Below are 13576 nucleotides of genomic sequence, written 5' to 3'. Positions count from 1 at the left end.
GTTGGGGACCATTTATTTTACCCAAAGCAGAAAGAATTCAGCAGTCCCTTGTAATAGGTGGATGGTCTCTTGCAGTGAGGCTTTGAGCTGCTGGGCTTGAGACAAATACAAAAAATAAATGGAGTAACGGCTGTCTGCCTGCATCCACCAAATCATCAGATCTGCAGCTTCAGATTGACAGGGGAGGTTATACCGATTGAAGCAGTGAATAATTCACTTTCACTTTAATCTGTTACTTGAGACACAAGCTTTTATGCACAAACACTTTTTAAGCTGTTTAGTCAGTATTTTAAAACAAGTTCATTTCTAAAATGTTTTCCTAAAGTGATAATTTGACATTGTTGAGGAAAACTTTCCTGCCTGTTCTTCCAAATAGCTTAGTGATCTATTTGCATACACTTGCAATCAGCAAGTTGTCTAAACAGTGTAATTAGCATTTTATAAATAGTTGCTGATTGTAGTTAAACGCTTCTGGCTTTCTTTGAGCTTGTAAACTTAAAAGGTACCGTTTTTATCCCAGAAAGTATCCCTGCCAGACAGGTACTTAATTTGAACCTGGCTTTGTTTCAGGAGCAGAGATGTGAAAATGTTTTAAATAGTTTATTTTGAAATAACTAAAGCCTGCTGATTCCATGTAAATTAGAAAGGATATTTTAATTCTAAAAGGCAAGCAATGAGTGATAGGATGTTACCTCAACTCATCCTATTCTTGAACTCGGGCACTTTTATAGTGGTACTAGTTTTGGAAAAGTGACTTGGTGATTGTAAGCCCTGTGTTACTGGGGTTTTGAGGAATGGGATACTGATAGGCTGATGTCAGCTCAGTCTGCACAGATGCGTGTCCACAGTCTCACTTCTATTCCAGCTACCCCATAAAAGGTATGGAAGTACAATGGTTACAGTTTGGTTCCTTAATCTGATGTTTGTGTATATATGTAACACATTTTGATGGCATCTGGAAGCCAGGAGAATTATGCAATATGAGCAATACGCTCCTGTAAAAAAAAACGTTTTTTCCTGTCCCTAAAGTTAGTCCTTCTTCCCTAAACTGTCTCATCACATGCTCACATGTAAGACCACTGACTTCATGGATGTTTTTCACATCTGGAGTGTTTCCTTGAACGTGCCTGTTCTTTTAAGTCGTGTTCTCCATGGTATCTATGGATTTCCTTACTCTTTTGTTTTGACAATAATTTTCTAACTGAACATAAACAATTTTTGTGGTTTTTTTTTTTTGTAAAGCAGTTGTTGTAAAATTAGCAGTTATGCATTTTGTCATAAAGTTAACTATGACAAGACTCCTTATGATGTCTAGTGGAGTTCCCATTGTCCAAGTAGAAAGGGATTGGATTAACATGGACTTTTGAGGTTTATATATTAGAATAATTTAATTGAAGAGTGCAATAAAATAATCTGCTTTCTATGAAATCATATTTGCGGAAATCCTCGTTAACCATATTTTCTGTACCTGTGCAAACAGGGCATTTCTTAAAAGCTGACAATTGAAAATTTCCTGAAAAAGCTCGGATTTTGTGAACATTTTACAGTCTTTGATTTTTATATTTCACTGTTTAAAATATCCTGGTTAGTGACAGATGTTTAGTAAATCCTTCTTTAGGTGGGTGTAGTAGTACAGGATTGCAGTTGTATTTGAGGCTGTTCCCAAGTACCCCCACAATACTGTTTGTACCGTAAGGTGTTTGCACTCTGGTCTCTTGTGGTCTATAAATTCATAGCTATTTGAAAGGTGTAAATGTAATAGTTAAACAATGGAATTGCAGGAATAAAATGGAAAGCAGAGTAATTGTTTGATAGCTGGGTTTTCCTTCCCTTCTCTTGCTCTCCAAGCTTTTCACAGCTCCCCCAATCTCTTTTTGGATGTTATGTAGCCCATGTTATGGAAAGTGTTTATCTGGTGACGTGAGTGACATTCAAAAGCGTGTGATGTTGGAGTAGCTGCCATTCCACTGACAGTAACAGGGTGAGCTTTCTTTGAATGAGGACAATGTTACCCTCCTTCCCTGCTTTGCCCAGCTCTGAAGGCTTCTGAGTTTGGGAGGAGGAAGCTGCCTCCCAGCTGTGGAGATCATACCTCCCCCCCTTCCAGCTGTCAAATGAGTAAACAATTACGCTCTTTAAAATTGTTTCAGTATGGTCAATGCAGGACCATAATTACATTTGAAGAATTGAAGCCTGAAGGCACAAGACGTAACTTCAGAGGTGCTTAATTTTTTCCTCTCCTGTTCCAATATTCAGTACAGCAGATTTTGTTGTCATACGCTATTCGTTTAATAAAAAGAACTCCAAATGTATGACCCATATGTGAAAAAATGCATTTTGTTAGCCAACCCCCCAAATAATCGCCCTTCTTTGTGAGTTTGTGCAGGCAGAATCTGAAGCCCTTGCTTTTTATAATATCCATCATATTCTTGACAATTACAAAAGGATTGTGTTCATCAGTTTAATAGTTTGAATTTTGAATATGACTGCCTGTTGCTTGTTCTCTAGACTTTAGAAACTATATTGAATATGAAAATGGCAGAAACAGTTAAGGAAATCTGTTTGGATTACACATTTAATGTAAATACGTCTGTATTTTATACGCGTGACTGTTAGATTCTCTGGGGGTAGCACTTTCCCTAATCTTTCAAAATGCAACAATAACAGAGGGAAAGTCTGTGCCTCTCAGTATAAAGAGAACTTGCCAAGTCCACGGAAATAATGATTTACCTTTTGATTTTTTGAAGAAAACTGGTGTTCATGGAGAGTGGGAAGCAGCACAACCTAGCATTGTCCAAATGCAATCTATTTATGTGAAGTTTGTTTTTGAGAGAGTGATTTTTGTATGCGCTATCAAGATGGAATATTTCATGTCTGGTTTTGATATTGCAGATGTCTTCTCTTCCTCAATTTGTTCTTAATTAAATTTCTTTACAATTTAATATTTTATGTGGATTGTTTCGTCTGCTGACTGACTTCTGACCTTTAAGAAATAGAAGATTGCTCTTTCTTAGGAACATTGTTTTCATGGAGTTTGTTTGTTTGTTTTCTAATTAGCCCTGTTTTTAGAAAAAAAAAAAAAACCCTTCTCGCCCTATTTTGTACATCAGATGCCCCAAAAGTTTGGGAATATATATATTACATACACCACTGATAACGATCTCTGTGTTTGTACCAGATAATATTTACTCATTTTCAGGCTTTTTCCCCCCTCCATTGAGTCACGGAAAGATTTCTTTTGCAGTGCACAAGAAGAATTCTAGGATATATGTCGGTCGTCATTTTAGTTTTATAGGAACTTGGGCAAAAGTGTGCTGTTTCTCCAATCTAGGATCTGGAAAGCTGAACTTGGCGTGGTGCACCTGCTGGCTTTTAAGGCTGACTTCTTAATTTTCCTGGTGCGCACATGCCTTCCTTCTAAACTTTTGCTTGACAAGATTTGAACATCAGTTCTTTGCTTGCAAACCAAAGTGATTTCCTCTGGATGTGTTTCAGAACAGCCCATGTTTCTCTAAATTCTCTGTGCAGACCTTTTTGTCTCTGAGGCTGCTGCTAGTATGTATCTGCTCTATAGAAATTGCTCAAGCCCTTGCAATTTATTTAATAACTGGACTGTTTTAAGTCTCTGATGTGTTTTCATAGAAAGCTTTGTTTAGGAAGTGAGTTTCCCAAAGAAAGCAAACTTTGGACCCTAAGCCTTTAAAAACAAGCACATCCTTTGTTTTGAATGTTACCAGCAACCATCCATTGTCCTAGACAAAAAGTTCACTAAAAGCAGTCAGCCATCCTTAGATCATCTAAATCCTTTACTTCACTCTCCTTGTATCCTGCATCTGCCTTCCAAAATCCTGTTGTCTTTTTGCCAAAGTGCTGAATTCTATTGCTGAATGTATTTTTTATGTCTTTTTAGCAGGGTTATTGCGTCTCATAGATATTGTGCTGCTCACAAATTACATCACTTCATGCTGCTATTGACTAACAAATGTTCTGAAAAAGTCAAATCTCTTCTAGCTGAAGTATTGCTGTCTTTTGTAATATGGACTTCCCCAAGTTAAAAGTCTCATTTGCAGCACCTTGCTTTTATGCTGGTTTTGTAACTTTTTTGGTATTTGACATTGTCTGAATGAGACAGCTGAGAGCTCTCCTGCATGTGATCATTCCTGGATAGAGAACAGAAAGTCAGCACGCTTCACTTTGCTTGTATTGTATGCAGATGTTTATGCCATGTATGTCTCTGCTACAGGTAAATCATATTTCTAATGTTATAGTGAACTTTTTATCTACTTAAAAAATACTCCATTGTCGTTAGCATTAGGTTTTTCTTCAGTCATTGTTGGACTGTTATGAAATGTGGTCGCTAAAGACCTGTTCATAGAATAACATTTTAGATCATAATACCAGCCGGATAGATTTATACATCTGAAATTCATTTGAGCTTTATATCAACTGTCTTTGTACTTAAGGGCAATTTTCATGCCTAATTTGCACATGCAGTTACTATGACGGAGTGTGCAGTTTTGGTACAGATCTGTGCAAACAGTATGCATTTTTTTTTACACGAATTTTATACCTTTGACCACTGTAACCACTAAGTGGGAATTTCGTTAATAAGGGAAAAGAAATAATCACGCCTGACTGAAATTTTGTGCCTGATGTCTTAGGTCTCTCTAGAGTAAAATCTTCTCTGACTCTACCCTGTTTAGCTGGTTATCTGTTTTCTGTGTGTTCCTCTGTAGTCATGTTCTCTGCATGAAGGTAGTGGTGTGTCTATCTAGTATTTCATGAATATTCCTTACCACCTCGATCAAACGATACCTTTTGTGATCAGTATAGAAGAGCCTGTCTTCCCTCCATAGAGCAATTTCTTGGATGTTTTATGTCACAGCTCTGGCATTTATCATCTTTCTCTAGCTGTTGTCCTACACAGCTCGAGTCTTCTCATTTGAACAGCTCACTGCACCTGAGACTCTCCTGTCCCAAATAATTTGTATCGCTTTTGATTTCTCATTGAATTAAGTGACATCCTGGACTAGCCCATGGATTACACTGTGGAATTCCTAGTTAGACAGCTTTTCTATGAGAGTTTTCTCTGGCCTGCAGTTGATTCGGTCGCTTCTCTAAACAGAGCAGCATTCAGCATGAAAGTCATTAAAATGTGTTTATGAATGAAATATGGACATGTTTTCAAAATAACCACAGCTCACATGACTGTGCTTTATGTGGGACTACACAAGCACTTTTGTACGCACTGACAGCTGAAGTTGTGTAAAGAGTTAAAGCACAACTATTTTTATTGGACATTGCTGCAAACGTTTAGAAACCCATTTCTCTATGCAGTGCACATTAGTAATAGATTACAGTGAGAAATGTGGTCTCAATATTTACAATACAGAATGTGCTTTCCTTTTGCTGACACCTATGGAAAGGAAACTGTTGCACAGCAGCAGATGATAATTTCAGTCAATTTTCCTTCTTTCCTACTCCCACTCCATTTTTGGAGACACAATGTAGGGGTTGTAAAGCAGTCTGTAAGTAACGCGTTTGCTGTCACTTGTCAGTGAGGAATCCTAGGGCCTTTAAAGTGCTTTTCCATTAGCTTTTTTGATTCCAGTGTTTTCCTCCTGTATGTTCTCTGTTTCAAAGTGCTTTTTGAACAGATCTAAAGTTTAGACCATCGGAAAATAAATGTTTAAAAAATGATGACAAGAGATACAGTACCCCACTGAACACTGTTAAATCAATAACCTGCAAATTTCAGTTTCTAAGGACTCTTGGGTCATTTATAATACCAAAGAAAATGACACGAAGCTCTTAGTGTGTACGAACCTGGAATTTTGCAGCTGTAGGCTTCAATTCATTTGTCCTGCAGGACCAGACCATATCCTGTCCGTAGGACTATACAGCAGCTTAAGCAAGTACTTCACAAGATCATGATTGTGTTTTGAGAGTAAGATTGGAAACCCAGTAGGCTGAAAAGATAATTTTACTTTGCAAGGTATCAACTGATACCAAAAGGAAAATAAGAATATTAAAGAGATCCTTCAAGCATAGTCATGTTGAGTAAAAGTGTATATTACTGCTTTGTATTGTTTAACTACAGTATTGCACATCTAAATCTAGGAGGTTCAGAAGTACTGAAGTTTTGGAGAACGTTAAATGTTTGGATAGTTCTGTTTCAATTCACCAGTTTTGAACCTTTGGGGTTTACTTTTTCAAGTTTTTTCTGCAGTTATGTGGTTTATAAGTTTTTCTTTACATACAGTCAAATGCCCTCAGCTGTTGGTGCTTTAGGCAAAATATAAATCCCTCTGAAGCTTATAATTAAGTGGTAGAAGCATGTATTAACAGCAATATGAAGAGGACCTTGAAAGAGCTGACAATGCATGATGTTTCCTTCAGAGTTTTAAAGCCATTTGTCCAGACATTGAAACAAATATTTCTTGTCATACCTGAAATGGTCTTTTTGCTCCCTTGGTTTCTTGTCTAATGGGGCTTCCCCTTCAGGTGCATGCAGAGATTGCACCTGATGATGAATTTGTTTTGAGTTGGCAGCAAGACTCAATCTGTATTATCTTTGTTTCAGAATACTCAGTTCAACTCATGAGTCAACATTGTGTTTATAGAACAGTTGGGAAACTTAGCAGCAAATGCTGGAAACTGCCTGATGTGGCTCTTTAACTGACTTAATACAGTTAGTAATGTTTTCCGAAGGTTGATTTTTGTATTGCATTTTTATTGGTTTGTGATAAATTTTGAACTGAGCTTTAAGAAAGGGTTATTATAGGGAGCTTTATATGGCTTCCTACTTATCAGACTTGTATATAACGTGGCACTATCAGTGACAAAGCTTTATTCATCTTTGGCTTAGGAGTGCTGTTGGTCAGTATTGCACAGCTTGAATGTAGTAGCAGTTTGCGTGGATAGAAGTGTAGATTGGAAAATGTCATAGACTGCTGATGCTTTGAAATACATAACTGCATATGTATGATGGCTTAATTCTGTGAATGGTTATTGAAATCGCGTCACTGTCTAGCTTTGGTGGTTTTGTAATGTCACTGAGTTCCTTTCGGCAGCGTCAAGCATGAGGGCAGTTCTAAAATGTTCAGAGTTGCTTTGTTCCCCTTCTGTGTGTGACAGTGTGTGTCATGTATGCATGTTCCTGAAAACACAGATTTATGCTGATTTTCACCCCTTTGTGTGTCTCTGTAATTACAGGTCACCTCTTCTATAAATTTGGAATCACAGAATCTGACTGGTACCGAATCAAGCAGAGCATAGACTCCAAATGCCGAACAGCTTGGAGGCGGAAACAGCGAGGGCAGAGTCTTGCTGTGAAAAGCTTTTCCAGGCGAACACCATCATCGTCTTACAGTGGTTCAGGTGAAAAAAACAAATGCCATAAAACCTAACCAAACCTCGATGGAAATAGAAACTTACAGCAGTAATGCCATTTGTTTTTCAATGTACCTGAAAGTTGTTTTGATCTTAAGATATATTTCCAACAGGTCTGTGTAGTACCCACAGATGTGCGGTTTTTGTGTAGGAAAGATAAAGGGAGAAACATATATTTCTCACAATTGAGTTTTTGGAGTGGATTTTATATTAGTGCATGTTTTATCTGAAGTGCCATTCATCATTTGCAAAGAGGCCTCTCTGTTACAGTGTACGTATGTCTATGGTGCTCCTCAAGGAGTCTATCCATCTATTAAATGAAGCCAACGACTTGTAGTTAAAGCATCATGGACCTTCAGTGCAAGCCAACCACCTCCTGGTACATTTGGGGTCCTTCATAGCCTCATGGGGCTTGTACCAACGTAGATCCCTGGTAGCATGAGCTTCTAATTGTTTCATCTCCAAACTGCGGTCACGTTCCTGATTGCAGTGCATTAATGATCCTAGAAGGAAGAGAGATATATGTGTTTGTTCACAAAGAGAAGAGGGGGGAAAGGAGTCTCTACTAAACAGTAGTAAAATCCCAATTTGCTAGAAATGACAGTGTAATATATTCCAGTGTGTGAGAGAGATTGGCTTTGTTCGTTTGTACGGTCTCTGAATGTCTGGCTTCACTGAGGTGCTTGAGAACATCCATCGACATGTGTTAACTGAAGAAATTCAGCATGTGCAGCTGAATCGTATGGGTTTTCAATTTTTTGAGTAGGAGGTCAAAATGTTTCTGCAACTGATGTTTGTAAGAGGAGTCAAGAGAATAAATCTTTCTCGGTGTGTTCACACCATTTAGTGGGACGTGCTAAATTTTGTTCCCAAAGTATTTTCCTCTGAAGAAATTAAATATGTTGTAGGTGATTCTATATTTCCATATAGGTATGCAGGCATGAATAGTAATAACAAATGAAAAACACTGACCTAAGAAGTGTTCTCATAGGACATTTCTGGCTCAAGGTTTTAATATAAAGCAGTGTTATGGGACATTTGTACATCATATATTAAAAACAGTGTTTTGGAAGTGAGCCCAAAGAGAAGGAAGTAAGTTTATTTGCCTGCATAAAATTTTGGTTGCATGTTAACACTAACCACTGTATCTCATGCAAAGAATGCCAAAATCTGCTTTCAATGGAAAATTTTATGTGCTGGAACTAGGAATCATATCCAAAATTCTCAAATTAGAACAACTAATCAGCGTAATGATAACCATAAGCCAGATATGTTGATGGGATTTTTATTTTTGGTCTCTTAGCAATCAGTATTTTAGACTAAAATTGCAGTATTAAGTGGATATTATGGGCCTATGCTCATTAGACTGTACTCTTTGACTGTTGTTGAGATTTATTCATCATAAATATTAATATTTAATCCTCTGGTTTGGAGATTTGAGGAAACCAGTGTAGAGATGTAAAACTGAGACTTGGACTCCGTGGATTCTTGTCTTCAGAAGGCCATAAGATAGTAAGTTTGGTGAGGGTTTTTTTGTTTTAGTTAAGCTGAAAACTCATTTTTTCCCTCTGGTTCCACTGATTTGGGAGTAAATAGTTCTGCGAGTACTGAGACACCTGAATTAACGCCTGGGATTTCAGCATCGTGCTAGCTGAACGGGTGGGAGTAGCGTGGTATAGATGCTCATGAGCTGGTTCTGCAAGAGTCATCTGGGTGTTCTGGGTTGTGTGCCCAGGGTAGCTCATGTAGCTGTAGTTGAACTAGTGGCCTTTGATACATCGATCTCCAGGCTGTTCTCACGAGTTTTTATGCTACCTGAGTCTCCCACTGTACAGGCCACCTCATCTCCCAGTTCCCCTAGATAGCAAGGAGTTGTCTACATGTCTTTATAAAGATGTCTTTGGTCCCGAAGATGATGAAGGTCAGCTGAGGCACCTTGGCATGTCACTGGCAGGACTGTATAGACTGTGCAGACAGAGTAGAGTACTGACAATAGCTTTAACAGCTGCCTTTGGTAATGGTATGTGAAAATGTTCCCATGAACTCAGTCTTTTGTTAATTTTGTTTAAAATATTGTCGTTGGCATCGTTTTGTGGGAGGCTGTAAAGATTTTAGATGAATTCACCACTACCTTTGCACCATTATGAAAAATCTCTTAGAAATACAGACTCCTTTTCAGAATCAGGCAGTCCTTTGAAAAACTAATTTGCATTCCAAAATCAGGTGGGAGTGGTATTTCACTTGAAGAAAGAAGAGGAGTTATGAGGAAAAACAGGAAAGCGGGTTGAGAGCCTAAACGAGTGTATAGGGAAAAGAAAGAGAAGGAGAGATGCAAGGAAAAAGTGTAGATTCATGCAAATTTGAAAAGGTAAATTTTGCATGACAGGTCTGTAATTCCACCGCTCTGTTCAGGTAACTTCCTGAACCTCTCAAGCTTTGCCTTTGTGGTTTGACATCCCTGGAACTCCTCAATGGAATTACAGCATCATAATTCACAGGCATCTGTTCCTTATTATGCACACTGTATGGTGGATATAGCAGAATTCCTGCTGCCAGCTAGCAGGAAAGAGAAGTAATATTTCACAGCTCTGAAGTAGAGGAGGTCTGTATTTCACAGTTATGACAACATAGCTGTCAAATATGGCTTTTTAAAGTGTTACATATGAACCCAGACAGTTTTTATGGTAGCATTTGTTTCAGAGGGCAACTTAAGGTGAGCCTTGAACAGTCTGGAATTCAGCTACTTGAGAAACTGTCTTTCCCACTATTGTTAGTTACAGCTAATAAGATCAGCTTATAGGTGCTCTATGTCGGGTCTCCACCCAGCTGTGGCTGCTGCTGTCTGCAGAGGAATAGAGTTTGGTTTCACCAAGTAATACCTTGCTCCATGGCAATTCACAGATAACAAGCATTTGAATTGTTTCTGCTGAGCGGAATGTAGTAGCTCCATCTTACAAAAGTTATAATGGGAAAAAAGGCTCTTACAAGATCATTAATGGCTACTGTATCATGTTTACACTGTAAAGGATGTAGGTTTATGCAGTGCGGTTTCTGTGTAATGTTCTTTTGAGCTTTCTGAGAAGTCCTGGCTTTGGCTCCGCTTGCTCAGCATAAAACTGTATGACTTTTATTCAAAAAAGCTATAATTATTTAGTTTGACCAGGAAATTTAGAGCATGGTTCTGTGAGTAGTAAGGTTAGAAGATGCACTATTGCTATCAAGAGATGCCTTCGGAAGATGCAAAATATTGCAGTGTCTGCCATGCAGCTGGGCTATTCTGAAAACATCGTTAAGAGGTTTAAATATAGTTTCAGTGTCCTAAGCGTGAATGAATGAGCACCGCGTTCCCCTTGTGAACTTTTTCCAGAGTTTGGTAAGGTTTTTCCACTTCTGAACTTGTGATTGTAGTGTTTCATATTAAAATTTTGACCAAGAGGTGCAACAAAAAAAAGGCTTAAATCCAAACTTTTGTGTTTGATTGGCTTGATGTAATATTATTTTTCATCAGCGATCTCTAGGGGCTGATAACAGCAAGATAGCTTTGTTATGTCATAGTATAATAACACGTTTCAATCAGCAGAAGTTTATTGGCACTTTCCTCAGTGTTGCAAGGGCGCACTGTTCTCTTTTGTGTTACAGAATATTTTCTTAAATGCTGATATACTAAAAGTCTAGAATAACTCAGTATTTTCTGTTTGGCAGTCAAAATTGTTGAACATCTCTACATATCAGTAAAACCAATATTTTTGTTACTCCTGAAGTAGTCTCAAATCAGCACCGTCACTGCTCTGCTGGCCATCCTCCCCAGTGAATTAGGGGACTTGATTTTTCCAAAGCTGCATTTTAGCAGCAATTAATTTACCTCGTATTTTTTAGCAGAATAAATATAGCAGCCTGAAACTCACTTGCCTGCGATCTGACTTTGGTTTCTCTGTCTCTGAGAAATCTTGAGAGTGGCTGAACACAGTAACTGGCTGTTCAGAGAAACTATGGAGATGTCACCCCTGGGGATAGTCAAAAGCCACTTGGACACAGTCTGAAGGAACCGTTTCTGGTTGCCTGTGCTTTGAGGAAGGGTGCTGGATTAGATCATCTCCAGAGGTCACTTCCAACCTCATCTATTCTGTGGATTTGTGATTTTTGAATTATTTCACACATACTCAATTATTCTGAATATTTACATTTAAAGAACGCTGCTGTTCTTGAGTTTCATTCTTATGGACTTGTTGGACATGTCAAAACATTTAGGCTTTTTCTGCCTGTTGTGCATAAAAGTTTACGGAGCACGTGGCTTTGATTTGAGTCATGTGGTTCAAAACGATAACAGATTTCTTGTCTGCTCTGTTTGTCGTACAGAAAAATTAGCTATGCAAATACCATAGAAAAGCGGGAGGCTGAGCCCATCGTCCTTATGTAGCCTTAGAAGGTTTTGGCATTGTATTTTGGCGATATTGTTCAAGCGTTAAGAGCTCAAAAGGAACTCATCTGCAGACAGGAACATGTCTAAGGAGAAGCTGGTAGGAGATTATGAAAGACTATCTCTGTTCTCCATCGCTGAAGATATTAATTGAGATAGATCTATGTTTAACTGACTGTGGAGCTTTACAGTAGCCACAAGATTTATAGGTTGCATAAAGTTGTCGTAGCAGACTCTTATATTTAGGCGGAAGTTTGTTTTCCCTATTTTATCTGGCTCTTTTGAAGCTGTTGCCTTCTGTTGGAATTGAGGTATTAATTGCAGTGGTTTGCTCTGCTCTTCTTGGAGTCCTTAATGTGCGTCTTCATTTTTTCCTGACAAGAGTTGTACACATGGCTACCATGATAATTTAGATAGATACTCTTTTTGAAAACGTTAGCAGTCTACGGAGGGAAGACAGTAGGAAATGAGGTTTTTGGGAGGAGGATTAATTGAAGAGTGCCTTCTCCCTTTCTTTTAATTTCTCTTAAGATTGTTAAAGCTGTTATCACAGTTTTCCATGGTGGAATTTTTAATTAGTTCTATGACTTTGGGATTTATATGTAGATTTGGGCTGAAGTGCTCAGCCTATGCGGAGATGGCACACATGAAAATGGATGTGCAGCCAAATCTTCAAAGCTGTTCTGCAGAACTGGAGGTATTTAGCACTGGATGAGTCAGGCTGAGATAATGGTTTTCTGTATGCAGTTTTATTTCTATTAATCGTTCAGTAATGGGTTTTTTCCCTGCTCTTTTGTTTTTGAGGACTGCTTTGCTGCATCTGCCCATTAACCTTTCCTTGCTAGGACTGCACAGCAAGGAAGTGACAACATACATCCTTGTTTGGAAGCAGAAGTGAGAGGCTGGGAGGCCTATGCACTAGGAAACCAGCTTCAAATAACAACATATAATGAGACTAAGCTTGAATCGCCTCTGCTACAGCATCTGTGCCCTCCTACGTTTCCTCCCAAAATGAGAAGCCAGATGCTCAACTGATAAACACGAGGTATAATGAGAATAGGAAAGAATTAGAAAATGCCAAAGGTTTTGCCTTTGAAGTGAGGGGGTTTAAAATTGAACTTAGTTGAGAGTTAAACACACGTATTCTTGAAACACTTACAAATTACAATTGTCTGACAAGTCTGAACTTGCTTGGCCATGTCTGAGGAAGATTAGCCTTGAGAGATGTGACAGAAGGAGCTGCTTCACTGGGGGTGATTTTACCAGCTCTTGAACATTGGCACAGGGGACAGACTCACCCAGGCTGAATCGTCTTTAACTCATAAGCACATGCAGTGAATAAACAGAAAACATAAAAGATCCAGTTTCAACCTGAGAGGAGGGAAGATTTCAGCAGTTTTGATACGGAGGGGAAAAAACCCAACTTAATCACGTGTGGAACGGTCCATACAGCATCTTCTATTCTGTAGGGGGCTCCAAAGCTGGTCTGTGTGGTGGAGGGTACTTTGGCAATGGCATGGGTAATGTGCTCAGGCGTAGCGCTACATAATCTATTCGGTTCATGTCAAAGTACCCCTTTGTAAGTAGTGCAATGGAAAATATCAAAGCAGGAGCTCAGCTGCAGAGCTTCTCAATGCCAGGAATTCTCTAATATATCAAAGTTGTAAATGTGAGGCTAGATAGTTTACATGATAGTGATTTATAACTGTTGACATATGCTTTATTCAAGCTGTGTGCTATTCATGTTTGTGTTTGTTTTTAATGGGC

At 38.6% G+C, this 13576-nt stretch overlaps 1 protein-coding gene across 4 annotated transcripts in view; it reads left to right on the top strand.

The window, feature by feature from the left end:
- Positions 1–13576, top strand: part of BANP (BTG3 associated nuclear protein) — a 142203-nt gene that overhangs the window by 55027 nt on the left and 73600 nt on the right. For all 4 annotated transcript variants that reach the window (XM_054078972.1, XM_054078971.1, XM_054078974.1 and 1 more), the window contains one exon: positions 7216–7380. In XM_054078972.1, coding sequence (XP_053934947.1) covers positions 7216–7380 — 165 coding nt within the window. The remainder of the gene's footprint in view (positions 1–7215; positions 7381–13576) is intronic.

Source organism: Cuculus canorus, chromosome 13, assembly GCF_017976375.1.
Source record: "Cuculus canorus isolate bCucCan1 chromosome 13, bCucCan1.pri, whole genome shotgun sequence".
Taxonomy (NCBI): domain Eukaryota; kingdom Metazoa; phylum Chordata; class Aves; order Cuculiformes; family Cuculidae; genus Cuculus; species Cuculus canorus.
This window is presented reverse-complemented; position numbering and strand designations above follow the sequence as displayed.